At 37.9% G+C, this 18,844-nt stretch overlaps 1 protein-coding gene across 1 annotated transcript in view; it reads right to left on the reverse strand.

The window, feature by feature from the left end:
* dock5 (dedicator of cytokinesis 5) overlaps positions 1-18,844 on the reverse strand; it is a 66,444-nt gene that overhangs the window by 46,155 nt on the left and 1,445 nt on the right. Inside the window, exons 2-13 of the mRNA XM_056265246.1 lie at positions 12,579-12,662; positions 11,505-11,545; positions 11,330-11,385; positions 8,777-8,873; positions 8,458-8,606; positions 8,089-8,224; positions 7,095-7,252; positions 6,315-6,396; positions 5,720-5,849; positions 3,005-3,077; positions 2,666-2,808; positions 62-187 (exon numbers count right to left, since the gene is read on the reverse strand). Coding sequence (XP_056121221.1) covers positions 62-187; positions 2,666-2,808; positions 3,005-3,077; positions 5,720-5,849; positions 6,315-6,396; positions 7,095-7,252; positions 8,089-8,224; positions 8,458-8,606; positions 8,777-8,873; positions 11,330-11,385; positions 11,505-11,545; positions 12,579-12,662 — 1,275 coding nt within the window. The remainder of the gene's footprint in view (positions 1-61; positions 188-2,665; positions 2,809-3,004; positions 3,078-5,719; positions 5,850-6,314; positions 6,397-7,094; positions 7,253-8,088; positions 8,225-8,457; positions 8,607-8,776; positions 8,874-11,329; positions 11,386-11,504; positions 11,546-12,578; positions 12,663-18,844) is intronic.

Genomic DNA, 18,844 nt, shown 5'->3' on the forward strand with positions numbered 1-18,844 from the left:
GGCTTTAATAGCACTGTTATTAAGACGAAGATGTTACAATCTGAAAGATGTGCAGACCAACCTGGCAGGATAATTTCAGGAAAGCCCATTTTCCTGACTATAGCTGTTGTGCGATCCACAAAATGAGGGTAATCTTTTTTAACCTGAAACACATCTCCAGGGAGCAGCTTTAGGGTCACAAACAAACCTGAAAGCAAAAATATGCCATTATAAGTCGGACAGGTCTCGTCAGTCAACAAACTCCAGCCCTGAGGGCGCAGGATCTCTCAACACAGACTAAATCATCTCAGAAACAATTACCAGACAGAACGAATGACAGGCAGACAAGACAAACAGACCAAACGAAAGACAGAAAGACTAGACAAACAGACTAAACGAAAGAGACAGACACAGACAGACCAAACGAAAGACAGAAAGACTAGACAAACAGACCAAATGAAAGAGAGACACAGACAGACCAAACGAAAGACAGAAAGACAAGACAAACAGACCAAACGAAAGAGACAGACAGACGGACCAAACGAAAGATAGAAAGACAAGACAAACAGACCGACCAAACGAAAGAGACAGACACAGACAGACCAAACAAAAGACAGAAAGACAAGACAAACAGACCAAACGAAAGAGAGACACAGACAGACCAAACGAAAGACAGAAAGACAAGACAAACAGACCAAACGAAAGACAGAAAGACAAGACAAACAGACCAAACGAAAGAGACAGACAGACGGACCAAACGAAAGATAGAAAGACAAGACAAACAGACCGACCAAACGAAAGAGACAGACACAGACAGACCAAACGAAAGACAAAGTCAAGACAAAGACCAAACGAAAGAGACAGACACAGACAGACCAAACGAAAGACAGAAAGACAAGACAAACAGACCAAACGAAAGAGACAGACCAAACAAAAGACAGAAAGACATGACAAACAGACCAAACGAAAGAGACAGACACAGACAGACCGAACGAAAGACAGAAAGACAAGACAAACAGACCAAACGAAAGACAGAAAGACAAGACAAACAGACCAAACGAAAGACAGAAAGACAAGACAAACAGACCAAACGAAAGAGACAGACAGACGGACCAAACGAAAGACAGAAAGACAAGACAAACAGACCAAACGAAAGACAGAAAGACAAGACAAACAGACCAAACGAAAGAGACAGACACAGACAGACCAAACGAAAGACAGAAAGACAAACAGACCAAACGAAAGACAGAAAGACAAGACAAACAGACCAAACAAAAGAGACGGACAGACGGACCAAACGAAAGATAGAAAGACAAGATAAACAGACCGACCAAACGAAAGAGACAGACACAGACAGACCAAACGAAAGACAGAAAGACAAGACAAACAGACCAAACGAAAGAGACAGACCAAACGAAAGACAGAAAGACATGACAAACAGACCAAACGAAAGAGACAGACACAGACAGACCGAACGAAAGACAGAAAGACAAGACAAACAGACCAAACGAAAGACAGAAAGACAAGACAAACAGACCAAACGAAAGACAGAAATACAAGACAAACAGACCAAACGAAAGAGACAGACACAGACAGACCAAACGAAAGACAGAAAGTCAAGACAAAGACCAAACGAAAGAGACAGACACAGACAGACCAAACGAAAGACAGAAAGACAAGACAAACAGACCAAACGAAAGACAAAGACAGACAGACCAAACGAAAGACAAAGACAAGACAGACAGACCAAACGAAAGACAAAGACAAGACAGACAGACCAAACGAAAGACAAAGACAAAACAGACAGACCAAACGAAAGACAAAGACAAGACAGACAGACCAAACGAAAGACAAGACAAGACAAACAGACCAAACGAAAGACAAAGACAAGAGAAACAGACCAAACGAAAGACAAAGACAAGACAAACAGACCAAACGAAAGACAAGACAAGACAAACAGACCAAACGAAAGACAAGACAAGCAGACCAAACGAAAGACAAAGACAAGACAAACAGACCAAACGAAAGACAAAGACAAGACAAACAGACCAAACGAAAGACAAGACAAGACAAACAGACCAAACGAAAGACAAGACAAGACAGACAGACCAAACGAAAGACAAGACCAAACGAAAGACAAGACCAAACGAAAGACAAGACCAAACGAAAGACAAGACAGACAGACAGACAGACAGACAGACAGACAGACAGACAGACAGACAGACAGACAGACAGACAGACAGACAGACAGACAGACAGACAGACAGACAGACAGACAGACAGACAGACAGACAGACAGACAGACAGACAGACAGACAGACAGACAGACAGACAGACAGACAGACAGACAGACAGACAGACAGACAGACAGACAGACAGATAGATAGATAGATAGATAGATAGATAGATAGATAGATAGATAGATAGATAGATAGATAGATAGATAGATAGATAGATAGATAGATAGATAGATAGATAGATAGATAGATAGATAGATAGATAGATAGATAGATAGATAGATAGATAGATAGATAGATAGATAGATATCCGGTTTTCATTCTCTCAAACTTTCCAAATACTCGACATTCATACAACAATCGAGAAACTTCCACAAGGTCACATTTGTTGCCAGAGACATAAACACAAGACCAAAGATCATTTTTTGGGCCTTTTGGTCTGCATTTACCCTGTCCTTTGTGGTTGACCTCTCGCGTTGCGATGACCTTGTTGAAGACGGCAGCCAGTGGCTCGTTCTCGCCAATGACACGAGACGGGATGAGAGGAGACATGATTAGCTGCCTCTGACGGATGTACGTTTCCATGGCAATCCTAGGAAGAGAGAGTCCAAGAGGAGAAGGACAAAATTGAAAGAAATAGCAAAATATAGCCTAGGGGCAACAGTATATGATGGACTCTGCCCAAGATAAACAACAATGCATGAAGAAGTGCACACAAAAAAAAACGTGAAAAGAGAAACCAATCATGTAAATGAAGGATATTTTAATCTCAAAAAGGACACACTCACTGTTGAAAAGGGATGAAATACTGCTTATCATCATCATCAATTTTCCCATGGGCTATATCTGTGATATCCATGACTGTAAACACAAAGAACAGGAGGTTAGAGCTGATCCGAACCGCAGATACATTACATTTAATTATTACATTCTGTATTATTCACATTCCCTTAGAGAGAGAAAATAACTTGCATTTGAGATGCATACTAGTTTTGAGATGTATTCCGAGGTCAAATATGTGGCGCAAACTATTCATTTCAATTCTTTGAATATGTTTCAGTGTTGATAAAAGATTTTTTACTAAAGATTTCGACACTAATTTGAGTCTATAGAAACCTCAATATCGACTTGTGATTTGCAAGCTTGAATACCAAATGAACAGACACTAAATCATCTTCAAAATCAGATTATTAAATCTAAGAAAAACATCATTATTCTGTGATCATGCTGCCTACTAATAACTGCTTTTCCTGAAACTCTCATGTCTTTTAGCTCTCTAATTGTGTACCATCAACCACGAAAAAATGGACAGACATGTTCACAACAAGATAACCAAGGTATTGTCTGTGCTCAGGATGAATGTTATAAGCCAGTGATGCAATATGTCTGAGCTTACGGTAAAAATTGCTTCAATTTTCGTCTTGAAAAATACAATGCAGGCATTCAACCTGATGTTTTTGTCTACAGTGAGTCAGCAGTAAAAAAAAAAAAAAGGTCAAAACACTTGACACAATGTCCTTTTGGAACAAAAAGAAACTATTTTCCACAAATGTGGGTCACCTGTAGGTTTGATACAACATCTATTCACACTGTAACCATTTCATGTGACATTATTGAGTTAGACCCAGGAAAGATAATAATAGTATCATTGGGTCTTTCAGCTACCTGCAAAACTGGACATTTTAAACTGAAATATGATAAACAGGAGAAAGAAAGGCAAGAGAACACTAAGCTGTGAGATGCGAAACGTCATGCATGCTTGCCTGGGGAAAGATTTTCATTTTTCTCAAAAAAAATCGGCAATACAGATAAATAATGTCTTTTGCTCACATATTTGACAATACGAGGCAGAGCAAAAAAGTAAAAGTGTTATCATCAAAATACTAGAGAAACACAGATTGTTGTGTTTCTCTTGATGCAATTAAACCCTTGTTCACACACATCTGTCAAGTTAAGATTTATTACCACACAAAATGAAGTTGTCGCATCCCTCAAGATCATGAAAACTGACAAAAAGTGCACTCGCAGTAATGCACTCATAATTGAAGCCCAGCAGCCAAGACAGCTGAAGAGCTTAAAAGCAGAAATGTGTCGTTTGTATTGTTGTTTTTAAAGCACTTGTAGTCAGCAGAACAAAATGTGTGTTATTTGAGCTGTAAAGCTGTTTGTGTCGTCCTGTTGAGGTGGAAGGGAATCTGCCTGAAAACGGTCAGTATTTTTGCAAATCTGTTCCAGGATGCTTGTGGCACAGAAATGACTTGTGGAGAGCTCTGTGCATTTATTTTAATGGCTACACTTAACTACTTATTTAACAAACTAACAATGAAAAATACTTGTCAACCATTTATTAATCTCAGAACATTTAGTAATACATAATTAAAAAAAAAAATCTATTAAAACTATTTAATGGACCTGAGCGAACATGAACTAACAAACGAACTTGTGTTTTTATTAACTAACATTAGCAAAGATTAATAAATACTGTAACAAATGTATTGCTCATAGTTAGTTGCATTAAAGGTGCATTGCGCAACTTTTCATGTTAAAAATACCTGTTTTTCTATCCTATACATGCTTAAAGAACTGCCTGATGGGCTGAATGAGCCCTTCTCTGCGCACTGAGATTGCCTCTATAATCCTGTACAGTAAAATATATTTTTTTTTGAGACTGGGCGTGACGTCATGCGCGTTCACGCTCACCAGGCTGTGTCTCGCAGGTTTGTGTATTCGCCGGCGCCGCCATTCTCCGCATCAGCGAAGACAACTCGTGCGTCAAAGGTAGAAGATGGATTCAAAGAGACCGGCTTGTAGTCCATTCCAAACCCCAACGCAAACTCCACGTAAAGTAAAGAAAAGAAACATTTTGTCTAGTGCCACCAAAAGGTCCAAATTGGAGTCAGACAAGCGTTGGAGTAAGACGAGAGTCAACCTCGGGAAGGCATTCAACAAATGGAGAGATCTCCGGTCTGCTCTTGGTCTCAAACGGGATCCTCAGTTGGCTTTTTTCTTGATAAAACGGTAAGATATAGCCCAGTCTCTAATGTTTGATACGGCCAATCTATGTATGACAACAAATGACGATGCGTAAAATGTGTAATGCTTTAGCGTAAGCTAGATACATGTACAATCAGAATTGGTTTTACTACCATTGTTAGTGAACAGTTTCATAAACTAGGAATTGTGTTCGGAAGAATAGTACAACATAAAACATATCCAATAAAAGATGCGTGTGGTCCATGAGCGTGCACAACTCTGGTTGCAGTTTCGCTTGTCGCCAGAGGGGGCGTAGTTCTGCAAAAACTCAGAGACTTGCGTTTTGCACCTTTAACTAATGTTAACTAATTGGACCTTATTGTAAAGTGTACCATTTTAACAATTTAAAAGGACAAACACTTATGGTTCTAAACAAATTCCAAATATGAAGTTTGAAATGAAGAGAAGATCTAGGAAAGCTCTGGATCTTCTACAGCTAGACCACCTATAAATAAACAAGACTCTAGAACCTGCTACTCCAAACGGCCTCCTCAGCCCTCCTGTGTGTTTCTTTCCGTCCTTCAGCTCCATGCATCCCACACGGATGATCTGACACACCAGGAAGAGGCGCTGTCTGATGAGGTCACTGCTGCTCAGATCCTGAACACAGGGACGTCACAGAAGAAGAACAGCAGGTCACACTTACAATTATTCAAAACAATCCCATGCTTTTTTTAATCATTTTTAGATTTGCTGTTCAAACGTTTCGGGTCAAAGTGTTTGTTTGTTTGTCTGGTTGTGACTGTAAAGACTTGCATTATTACAAAAAAAACATATATTTCAAATAAATGGTGTTCTCTTGAACTTTCTATTCGTTAAAGAATACTGAAGAAATGAATAACAGTTTCTACAAAAATATTTAGCAGCACAACTTTTTTCAACATTGATAAGAAGAAATGTTTCTTGAGCAGCAAATTATCATATTAGAGAATTCTTGATTTCTGAAGGATCATGTGACACTGAAGACTGGAGTAATGATGCTGAAAAATCAGCTTTGCATCACAGGAATAAATTACATTTTAAAATATATGCATTTATGCCGGTAGTCAAAATACCTGTTCTTACCGTAAAGAGCGCAGGAAGGTTGTTGAGTTTTTCGATCTCTTTCGGCATGCCTGTGCTGTCCCACCGCACCAGGAAGTTTTCACTGATAGGAAAAGACAAAATGCGTCACGAAAATTATTTCCACAAAGCTCAAACAACATTTACTGACCAAGCTACGTCTGTGAAGAAAAGGTTGCCTTTATATGACAAGCTTATGACAGGGTCCACTTATAATGTTAAATGTTCATTTAATATTCATGACTATTTTCCACCCTCATCAAAAATCCAATGCTTTCGAAATGGGACACTTTTCAAGTTTGAATTTAATAAACAGTTTTAATGGACTCAGGATGTTTCGAGTTCTTGTCCTGTATGTTTTCATAATACAATACACCCTTTTAATATAAAATGTCAAGGAAAATTTGATGATTCATGATGCAAGCTCTTAAATATAAAGGCTCTAACTGAAAGCAAAGAACCACAATGACTAGGTGTTTTATGCATCTTTTGAAAAACTTGTAAAAAACAGATTAGTTTTCAATCTCTTGGACATTCTCTCTCTAACATAAAGCAAGTCATGAAATAAAATAACATGTTATTCATTGTCCAGTAATATTTTCACCACTGAAACCTACACAAGCACACTAGCTGCTCATTGTGGAATATACTGGTGTACTTCAGCTTTTAAAGAACTAAAGCAACTGTCTATTTCAAACAGAAGTCCATCAATACGCAGTGGACATTCAATCCTTTTGCTCTTCTGCTTTTAAAGAACAAAACAAAAGGAAGAGACAGACTCACCTAATAAATTCAGACTTGTCAGGATCATATAATGACATGAAGAGTTCTGCGTCTTCGCCGATGTTGCATACAAAGTTTTTGAGATTCATTAGGATGCTGTACGTGTGTACGCCGCTGAAGAGGGCCTGACGCCGCTTCTCCAGGCTCTGAAGACGCATCTACCCAAAAAGACAAGAGAAAATTCAAGAAGTAGTGGACAGTTTGCCTGAAGTTATGTCATGGGTTTGATTAACAATGCCAGGGAATGCATTAGCTGATAAAATGTATACCTGAATGCAATGGAAAGAAGCATCTGTCAAATGCAAAATAAATTACAATTTTTCAATTTAAATGTAACCTTCAAAACACGCTTGAGAGGAAAGTCAATGAGTTCTTTAAGTAATAATGTTTTGAACTTTTTATGCAAATGAAGATTTTGAAAAAGATTTCCCAACAAACCAAAATTAAAAAAAATTATATAAATAATAATTGACATTTAAAAAGCAATGTTTTATCACCACACCAATATGTTAATGAATGTTGATTGGGGGGGGGGGGGGGGTATTTATTGTCAAGAAATGTACAAAGAAAGCGCTCATGCAAAGTCCAAAAATACCTTTTTAACACGCTTTTCAGTTGCAGGTGACAGCCATGGAAATAACCTTTTGCATTATTTTTATCATTTAGCTTCAGTGCTTCAAAGGGGATTCATAAAAATTCATTGTGCAATAAAAGGTTAATAGATATTTAGCCTATTTATTTGTCAAAACATAACAGCAGAATAACCAACCATTTGTATCCTTCCTAATTTGATTCTGTGAATTTGCATTGCAACTCAAACCATGCATTATACAATAAAAAGCCAATTATTTTAATTACTCATCAAATCCAATTTGGCAATGTGCTAATTCTGGACCCAGGGTTCAACAAGCAACTAGAAAGAAAATATTTTCCTAGTACCAGCGTATATATTATACCAATTTGATCATGAACAGAGCAAAAACTAGTGTTTTACCTTCTCCTCCTGTATCCTCTCATCAATACTGAGGGATGCGGTCTCGTGAGCCCTGAACAGACTGACCGTGCTGGTGCGCTCGGGATCTAATGTGTTTCCGGCTTCATCACGCACCACTAAATCAAGACCCAGAATCCTGTGCAACAGCCACAGTCATAGTTTACCACACAAGAATTCTTACTGTATTATCATCATTTATTTTAAACAGTTGTATTAAAGCATTCCATCAACTTAAATAGGTTAAATTCAATATTTCTGCTTGAGGATATCAGCAAATCACATATACAGAAAAATAAAACTCCTCAAATGAAAACTTATCAAAAGATCCGTTCGGTGAAACAACGTGAGGTTCGGGAAGCTGTACCGCACCTGTTCCCATAGTCGATTTTCGCAGTGACTTTTTTCCTCAGCTCCACAAGTTCGTCATTGGGAAGCGTGCCGGACACAATCTGCGAGCGGTACTCGATCAGACTGTAGGCCATCTGCTGAACGTTCCGGAACAGCGTGGTCTTGTTGTTCTGGTATGTAGACGAACAATTGATTAAAAACCATATCACAGCTTACAAAACACTAGGGATGGGATTTGTCTTTGTTGACCAAACACATTGTGGGAAGCTCTGTGTTGAGCTGAAACGGACGATGAGTTCAACTCAAACTAACCACAAATGACACAGGTGGGTTCACGTACCACGTAAAGCGTGTGCCATATTTGTGTCCATTCCCGTAGTGTGGCGCCAAGTTCCTGGACCAAGGGCAAATCTGTTGGTACGACAGTCTCTTGTTTCCTGTACATCAACAGAAGGTTAGAAGAAAAACCTGGTTCAGTCAGGTTCTCAGATAATCAAATAAAAATGCCTTTTGCAGTTATTTAAACCTGGGAGACCCAAGCACTGATTTTCATCATTTTTATATCTATAAGAAGTCATAATTTGGAAAACATTCGCAAAGTTGCAACACTAGGCATTTTGGTTGCAGAATGTCACCAGTATTATTTGATACACTAAGTGATAATTTTGAATTAAAAACACAATTCAGCATATTGAATAATATATATTTCAGCCAGTAAGCATACAGTCATGACAAGTTAAGAAATGTCACTATTGGACCATTTAAATAATGTAATAAATATTCAAATCAAAGCATATTTTTAATATATGTTATTCATTGAAATACTACTTATTAAAAAAAAAACATACTTATATATATATACACTCACCTAAAGGATTATTAGGAACACCATACTAATACTGTGCTTGACCCCTTTTCGCCTTCAGAACTGCCTTAATTCTACGTGGCATTGGCAAGGTGCTGAAAGCATTCTTTAGAAATGTTGGCCCATATTGATAGGATAGCATCTTGCAGTTGATGGAGATTTGTGGGATGCACATCCAGGGCACGAAGCTCCCGTTCCACCACATCCCAAAGATGCTCTATTGGGTTGAGATCTGGTGACTGTGGGGGCCATTTTAGTACAGTGAACTCATTGTCATGTTCAAGAAACCAATTTGAAATGATTCGAGCTTTGTGGCATTATCCTGCTGGAAGTAGCCATCAGAGGATGGGTACATGGTGGCCATAAAGGGATGGGCATGGTCAGAAACAATGCTCAGGTAGGCCGTGGCATTTAAACGATGCTCAATTGGCACTAAGGGGCCTAAAGTGTGCCAAGAAAACATCCCCCACACCATTACACCACCACCACCAGCCTGCACAGTGGTAACAAGGCATGATGGATCCATGTTTTGATTCTGTTTATGCCAAATTTGCTTAAATCACCTTTCTTTCCCATTCTGACATTCAGTTCGGAGTTCAGGAGATTGTCTTGACCAGGACCACACCCCTAAATGCATTGAAGCAACTGCCATGTTATTGGTTGATTAGATAATTGCATTAATGAGAAATTGAACAGGTGTTCCTAATAATCCTTTAGGTGAGTGTATATGTATAGGCTCCATTGCATGAGAATCAGTAATTTCACTTTAATTGCAATGAAAAGATTATTAGTAAGTTATTGAAATGCCTTATTTAAAAAAAATGACTGATAAGAGTAAAATTAAAAATATAAAAATGCCCATTTAAAAGATACATGTCAGAAAAATGTCACTAATTACACTAATTTTGACTATGACTAAACATGTTGAGAACTGAGAAAAAAAATGTATTCAGTTGAAACACTTGCTTAGAAGAGTTAAATTTGGTCCAAAACGTGTCAGCAATGCAGTGACCATGTTGTGTGACTTTGGCATGCTGGGAGATTCAGACTATATTTTCTTGCCAAATGTGTTGCTATGATATATTTCAGAGCATTTTACCCCATATTTATTAATCATGCATTATTTTAAAGGCAGGGTAGGCGATTTGTTCAAAAGAAATTTTTTGTTATGCTGGTTGAAAGTTTCTTCACATCCTAATAACAATCACTAAGTTAAGTGGTCTAAATATATTTTTATATGTATATATATATAATCTGTGGAAGGCGTAGGACCATAAAATGTGTGTCCAATCATTGCATTCGGTCCGAATTCAATGGTACGATGTCCTACCTGCCTGCATGTATTTCCATATCTACACACACCTGTTCGCGCAGACATCACGTGACGTCATCAGCGCGATTCATGCTATGCAGAGTTAGACAGACGTCAGTCACCGAGCGCCGCAAACGAAACAGCAGCCGCCTTATACAGTTCCTCCAGAACCAAAACAACCAGCTTATGCTGCGTTCACGCCATAAATACTGGGATTTGGAAGAGATGGAAACCCGTGACGTTATACTCGGAGAGGTTCCTGACTTGAATTCATGCGTTTCAATGGCAACACTATCAACGTCAAAATGAATCTGCAGCAGTCATGTGGTACAGGTCAGAGCTCTTTAAGTTATGTTCATTATTACTGTAATGTTATGTGTTTTAAAACATGAAGAGTTTTTTGCTCCCTGCTGTGTGTTTATGTGTTTTGAAGGAGGCATGGCTTTGGAGGCGCTCTGAGGGGAGGGTTGGATCTCATGCCTTTAAAAATAACTTGCTATTTCTAGCCCCTCCGAAAATTGCTTACCCTTCCTTTAACTGCTTTGAACAAGTGTTCCAATCGTGCAACAGTGGGTGTCAGAGTAAACGAGAAAACTACAAGCCACGGTGGATGACTGGAACTGTGCATTTTTCTGACAGCACATGGTTAAATAAGTGATGGACAATTTTTCATTAATGAATTATAGAGCATAATTAACATATGATCTGCCTCTTACCCGGTTCCCTCAACTTTCGCTTCTTTCAGATGAATATAGTTGGCAGGGAAAATGCCCTTTGAAATAAGACAAAGAAGCATTTGTGAGAACCCACGCAATTCATTCCGCCTGCTGCAGAATGTCAGGTAATGATTAGATTGTCATTTTTTCAGTAGGATGATAATTATCCCAACACCTTTTGTGATTTCTGTCGTAGTGTGTATCCTCGGTACCACCCTGGGAGAAGGAAGGAAAAAGAACAGATCTTTTTAGACAGATGATGCCACATGGCAGATGCTATGTTCCATATTATTTATATAACAGAATAAGGCAGATGTTCTGTTCGGATTTAACAATATCGCTAGCGAAAATATTGAAAATAGGGCAGTTGTAAATAACAAAATAAGGTTTTCTATTTTAAATAAATCATATTTACAAGAAGAGAGACATTAATGCAAGCACTACAATGTCATAATTACCAGTGGGAAACTCTGTATTGTCTTTAAAACACAGCTTTCCGAGTTGGGGGAGTAAATTAAATAATAATGGTGGAAGCTGATTTATGATAATGGTAATATATAAAAGTTTTCATTGTGAAAGTTGACTGCAAATCAGCATATTAGAATGATTTCTGAAGGATCATGTGACACTGAAGACTGGAGTAATGATGCTGAAAATTCAGCTTTGATCACAGGAATAAATTACATTTTAAAATATATTCAAATAGAAAACAGTTATTTTAAATTGTAATAATATTTTACAATATTGCAGTATTATACCCTCAAAGCATTGCAACCCTGTATGACTTTCTTTCTTCTGAAGAACACAAATTAAGAATTTTTTATTATTATTATTATTTTAAATGTTTTATAGGTTACACAGAAAAAAAGAAAGTCTTACATATTTGCAATAACATGCGGGTCAGTAAATTCGGAGAGAATTTATATTTTTGTGTGAACTATCCCTTTGACACCAGCTTAACGGTCAGAGAGAGTAGAAAATGGTCATGGAAAAAAATTTAAACATTATAAGTGGACTTTGGTTAAATAAACTGCAACAAAGTGTAAAATATGACCCCTTTAAATCCTCAAAGCAAATATGGTACTTAATTTGTGTGTTCAGGTCATGTGTGAAGTCCATTCATTCAAACATCTCTCAAAGCTACAACAGAACTGGGATACCCCAGATTATGTGTTCAGTGCAAGTGTGAACACGCTATCAGAAAGTGTAGTTGGACATGTCAAAACGTGTCCAAGAACTCAACACTCACCTTCAAACGTCTCAAGTATGTGTACCGTGTCCCCAACCTGAAGACTCAGCTCTGGCTGTCCTTTAGCATCATAGTTATAGATAGCTGAAATTTAGACAAGAGTGTGTCACAAACTGCAGAGAGCAAAGAGAAAACAAAAAAACAAAAACAACAAGGCTGCTGTCTGTCCTGTGAAAGAGGGAAATGACTGTTGCACAAGTTCTTAAGTGGAGAGTTCTCAAGTTCTCCAGGGAAACAGCCACTTGACATGACTCAGATCTTCAAACAACGTCAAATGCAACCCAAACTCCCTGTGAGATTACAACAAAAAATGATTTTCAGAATATAATGCAAGTTTATTTTGCCCTTAAAAACATGCCATCATGACGCAAGGACGTTGCTTTGCAGTTGATAGGGTGTTCTGGGTGGTTATACTGGTCAAAAGAGCCCACATCATCTGGTGATTTACTAAACAGTGCAAATTAGCGTGAGAGCGCAATTCCAAAAAAGTGCCAATGGGAGTGAAAAGCTCTGCTCGTGATCTACTGACAACGTGCAAATTAAAGAACACAGGCCAAAAGAGGGTTTGCTGGCGCAAGCTGTTAGTAAGTCTGACCCCAAGTCTTTATAATATAATAAAGATAACTTTAAAGGCACAGTATGTAAGTTTTACCGCTAGAGGTCGCTTATTCAAAACAATAACAAAGGCATAGCCTGATGACGCCGTGATTGCGCGTGGAATCATGGGAGTTGTCATCTTAACCTCCACAACCAATGGAAACATCCGACAGGACTCAGGCAGAAATCATGATCATGGGTGAGCTATCATGGGTTATTGTTTATATGACGTCACTGGCCAGGCGCCACAATGACACGGACCGTTGCACTGGTTAAAATAGCTGATTTCTCTGGATTTAAACATTGTTGGAAACATTTGGGATAATGTAAGTACACAAGTCAACAAAATAAATGCTTTTTGGACATTTTAATCCATAAATCTTACATATTGAGCCTTTAGCTATACTATATAATAAAAAAATAACTATTTTATTCCTTAAATTGTTTTAAAAATGACATACTGTATGTTGGTAATTGATTAACTCACTTATGATTGCTTGTAATTAATGATTTGATGATGATTTATTTTATGATGCTGATTGTTATGTTATATCCTTTCTTGGCACACTTAAAATGTGACCTCAAACCTCAAAGATACAGTTTGGGTCCTTCAGAGACAGCAATATTAATAGTGATGCTTGTCTTAGCAAAATAAGTCCATTTCATCATGCTGTAGGGGATACAACAGACGACAGGAGAGTTTGTGATATATTCGGTTGCAATATTGGCTTGCACAAACAGCATCTGAAATGTTGGGCACTGTACAAGTGCCGATTTGTGGAATGTGAACACACTAAGAGGTGCTGAGTGCTTTCCTCATACTAGTAGTAACATTTTTTGGGCTGTTGAACTGCAGATGAACCTGAGTGTGCATGTCTGCACTACAAGGCCTGAGTTTTCCCTCCCTCTCAAATGCTGAAGGACACTAGTGGGAGTGCAAGATTTCCTTGTGCCATGCATCTGCCTCCACACTGCTTTCCATCTGCTCCACACAAAAAATGAGAGTATGTGCATACAAAGATGAAATCTAGGAAAGTTCAGCACACTAACACAATTCTGTTTGCATCATTGAATCGCTAATTTCCTGTTTATCACTGTAAAGCTGTACTGTATAAAGTGCAATGTAAACAAAGGTAACTTGACTTTCCTCATTCACATATTAAATTACATTAAAGAAACAGTGTCATGACAAAGCAATCACTGAAACATGATTGGCTGATACTAGGGTTGGGCGATAAACCAGTTTGTCAACCGATTTATCTAAACCTTCCAGTATCATATCTCAATTGTGCAAAGCACATGGATCACTTTAAACATTCCCTGTGAAGAAGAAAATGATCAGTTGCTAAGCCTCACCCCCTTAGTTCCTGTCTCTAAAGCTGTCAAGCCCTCCTACTAGCACTTGCTCTAAAGCTGACGTCAAACATGAATAGAAGCAATGGAATTGAGTGAGTTACCACAGAAATTATTAAATAACATATATATATATATATATGTGCGTGCGTGCGTGTATATATATATATATATATATATATATATAAATTATACATACACTCACCTAAAGGATTATTAGGAACACCATACTAATACTGTGTTTGACCCCCTTTCGCCTTCAGAACTGCCTTAATTCTACTTAGCATTGATTCAACAAGGTGCTGAAAGCATTCTTTAGAAATGTTGGCCCATATTGATAGGAAAGCATCTTGCAGTTGATGGAGATTTGTGGGATGCACATCCAGGGCATGAAGCTCCCGTTCCACCACATCCCAAAGATGCTCTATTGGGTTGAGATCTGGTGACTGTGGGGGCCATTTTAGTACAGTGAACTCATTGTCATGTTCAAGAAACCAATTTGAAATGATTCGAGCTTTGTGACATGGTGCATTATCCTGCTGGAAGTAGCCATCAGAGGATGGGTACATGGTGGCCATAAAGGGATGGACATGGTCAGAAACAATGCTCAGGTAGGCCGTGGCATTTAAACGATGCCCAATTGGCACTAAGGGGCCTAAAGTGTGCCAAGAAAACATCCCCCACACCATTACACCACCACCACCAGCCTGCACAGTGGTAACAAGGCATGATGGATCCATGTTCTCATTCTGTTTACGCCAAATTCTGACTCTACCATCTGAATGTCTCAACAGAAATCGAGACTCATCAGACCAGGCAACATTTTTCCAGTCTTCAACTGTCCAATTTTGGTGAGCTCTTGCAAATTGTAGCCTCTTTTTCCTATTTGTAGTGGAGATGAGTGGTACCGGGTGGGGTCTTCTGCTGTTGTAGCCCATCCGCCTCAAGGTTGTGCGTGTTGTGGCTTCACAAATGCTTTGCTGCATTCCTCGGTTGTAACGAGTGGTTATTTCATTCAAAGTTGCTCTTCTATCAGCTTGAATCAGTCGGCCCATTCTCCTCTGACCTCTAGCATCAACAAGGCATTTTCGCCCACAGGACTGCCGCATACTGGATGTTTTTCCCTTTTCACACCATTCTTTGTAAACCCTAGAAATGGTTGTGCGTGAAAATCCCAGTAACTGAGCAGATTGTGAAATACTCAGACCGGCCCGTCTGGCACCAACAACCATGCCACGCTCAAAATTGCTTAAATCACCTTTCTTTCCCATTCTGACATTCAGTTTGGAGTTCAGGAGATTGTCTTGACCAGGACCACACCCCTAAATGCATTGAAGCAACTGCCATGTGATTGGTTGATTAGATAATTGCATTAATGAGAAATTGAACAGGTGTTCCTAATAATCCTTTAGGTGAGTGTATCTCTATATATATATATATATATATATATAAAACGTTATCTTAAAAATCATAAGAATTATAAATTCAGTCCAGTGTGACCAAATCTGTGACATATTTAGAATAAAACCAGTCTATATATTTCATAGTAAATTAATACTTTTATTCAGCAAGGATGCAATAAATTGTGCGCAATGCACAAAAGTGACAGTAAAGACATTTTAAAATGTTTAAAAAAGATTTTAAACAACTTATGTGCTTTCTATTCATCAAAGAATCCAGAAAAAATATATGCATCACGGTTTTCATAAAAATATTAAGCAACAATCACAATGAAGACTGGAGTAATGATGCTGAGAATTCAGCTTTGCCATTGCCAGTACAGGAATACATTACATTTTAAAATAGAATATATTAAAATATATTATAATAGAAAATAGTTATTTTGAATTGTAATAATATTTCACAGTATTTTGCTGATCAAATAAATACAGCCTTGGTGAGCATTAGAGACTTTTGAACAGCAGGGTATGTATAAATGTTTTGCTTAAATCTCCCACTCATGATGCATTAAACAATAAAAAAGATCAAGTACAGCTAAAAAAAAATACTGTTATTTTTCAGTGGCACACTATCTACAGCGCGATGACACTCAGCCCAGGGGAAAATAGCTCAGGCCTTGTTCAGGCATGCACATTGTTCAGTTCAAATAAAGACTCGTAGATAAACCAAAAAGCTTGAGGCTACGTTTCCTAACATGCTTCCACTAGCGCACTGCAGATCTCAAGCACACTCAACTGGTAAATCTGTCCGCTTCTTCACGGCAAAGAAGTATGAAGCAACTTCTTTCGGTTTAATCTACAGCTGAGTTTGTATAGAACAGGTTCATTACATTCTTTGCACATTGAAGAAAAGAAAATGTGCTACCATATCTCATAACTCGTAAAATCAGCACATAAACTTCGGTCTGGTTCGCTCAGATTACTCATTTATAATACAGGTGCATGAAACTTCCTGTCCACACCCAAACTAATCTAGACCTCAAAGAGGAGTGTCAAACACAAAGGAGAATTTCGCCACCGCGGGCTACATTTAGAATGACAAAAATACCATTTAATCCATATTAAGACTTTTTATCACTTAAAAAAAGCTGTCACAGTCTAGGCATCACAGACAATGCTTCAGTTCACACACTAGGCACCATTTGAGCGTGTGATTTGTTGTCTGGGCCAAATGGCCCATAGAGGTGTCACAGTGTTGGCCTGGTGCATGCTGGGATGTGGGCTGTGCTAACAGGCTCCATTCTGACCGTCTTTGTGTAGGCTCGTCTATGACATCACTGACAAGCAAGTCACACTAGCACACTGCCACTTGTCATTTTGCCATAAGCATTTTTAAGCGCTTTGCTCAAGTACCACGATGAACCGAGCTATTTCAAAGAACAAATATGTGATAGCACTTTACAAGGGCAGTGAGACGAATGCCTTGTGGTTATAGTGACAAGCAAAAAAAGTGCTGAACTCATGGTGCAAAAACAGCTTGAATGAGTGCGATTAGAGTTCAGAAGCAACAAAAACATCGGTTGCACTTTATTTCGATGGTCCACTTTAGACATTCTATATAAGTAACTTGTCAACTACATGTCACCTAATTCTCATTAAAGTATTAGTAGACTGTTAGTAGACTGTTTGGTTAGGGTTCTGGTACATTGACAAGTAGTTGCAAAGTTACTTATAGTCAGTATAATGTTTGTGGAGCTTCAAAATAAAGTATAGATATTAAAATAAAGTATAGATATAAAGTCAGATATTAAGCAGACAGTCTATTAATACTCTAATGACTGCTAGTTGACATGTAGTTGCAAAGTTACTTATCGTTATTAGGCCTAAATGTCTAAAGTGGACCATCGAAATAAAGTGTTATCAAAATATACTTATACTAAATATATTTGTATAGCATTAATTAACCTTTGTAAATGTTAGTGAATATAAATGTTCACCCTAATGTTAGTTCACAGTGCATTAACTAATGTTAACAGAAATGCATTTGTAAATGTTGAGATAACATTAACTATACTAATACATGCTGTAGAAGTATCATTGTTAGTTCATGTTAACTAATGTAGTTAACAAATAAAATCTTATTGTAAAGTGTTACCACAAAAAGCAAAAAAATGCAAAAAGCACCTTTAATTCAAATTCCTCAAGTGTATGTTAAAGTCGTCGGCAGGAAAAACGTCCGAGTATGAACCAGACTGCTTGATGTCTGACCAACAGATTACATATCCCTTAAGAACATTCCACCACAACAATCGACCCTGTGTGCGTTAAACTGGCCAGCTGACCACTCTTGGCATAAACACTAAGTGCAGTATCGCACCAGAGCAACAGTAAATACATGTGCATCAACCAGGGTCAGAAATGAACCAGCGCTCAGGGGAAAAAGGTCAACAAAAGTACTCCAAATATTAGAATGTACTCTGAATCTGTTATCTAACATGTACCGAATGGCATAATGTAGTGAAGAGTTGAATATAAGTGTAGTGCCTCTGAAGAACATTTTTTAAAATCTCTTACCGTCCCAACACTTTTGAACGTAGTGTAGAATGTTTTTTGAAAATCATAAATTCAGTCCATTATGTCCAAACATTGCACATTCCGATTCTAAAATTACATATATATATTAGTGCTGTCAAATCGATTAATCGCGATTAACTGCATCGAATAACATATATATATATATATATATATATATATATATATATATATTTAGGGCTGTCAAACGATTAATCGCGATTAATCGCATCCAAAATAAAAGTTTGTGTTTACATAATATATGTGTGTGTACTGTGTATAATTATTTTTAATACATAAATACCCAAACATGCATGTGTATTTAAGAAATATTTGCATGTATAT

This window comes from Rhinichthys klamathensis, unplaced genomic scaffold (assembly GCF_029890125.1).
Source record: "Rhinichthys klamathensis goyatoka isolate OS25496 unplaced genomic scaffold, OSU_Roscu_1.1 h1tg000231l_1, whole genome shotgun sequence".
NCBI classification, from domain to species: domain Eukaryota; kingdom Metazoa; phylum Chordata; class Actinopteri; order Cypriniformes; family Leuciscidae; genus Rhinichthys; species Rhinichthys klamathensis.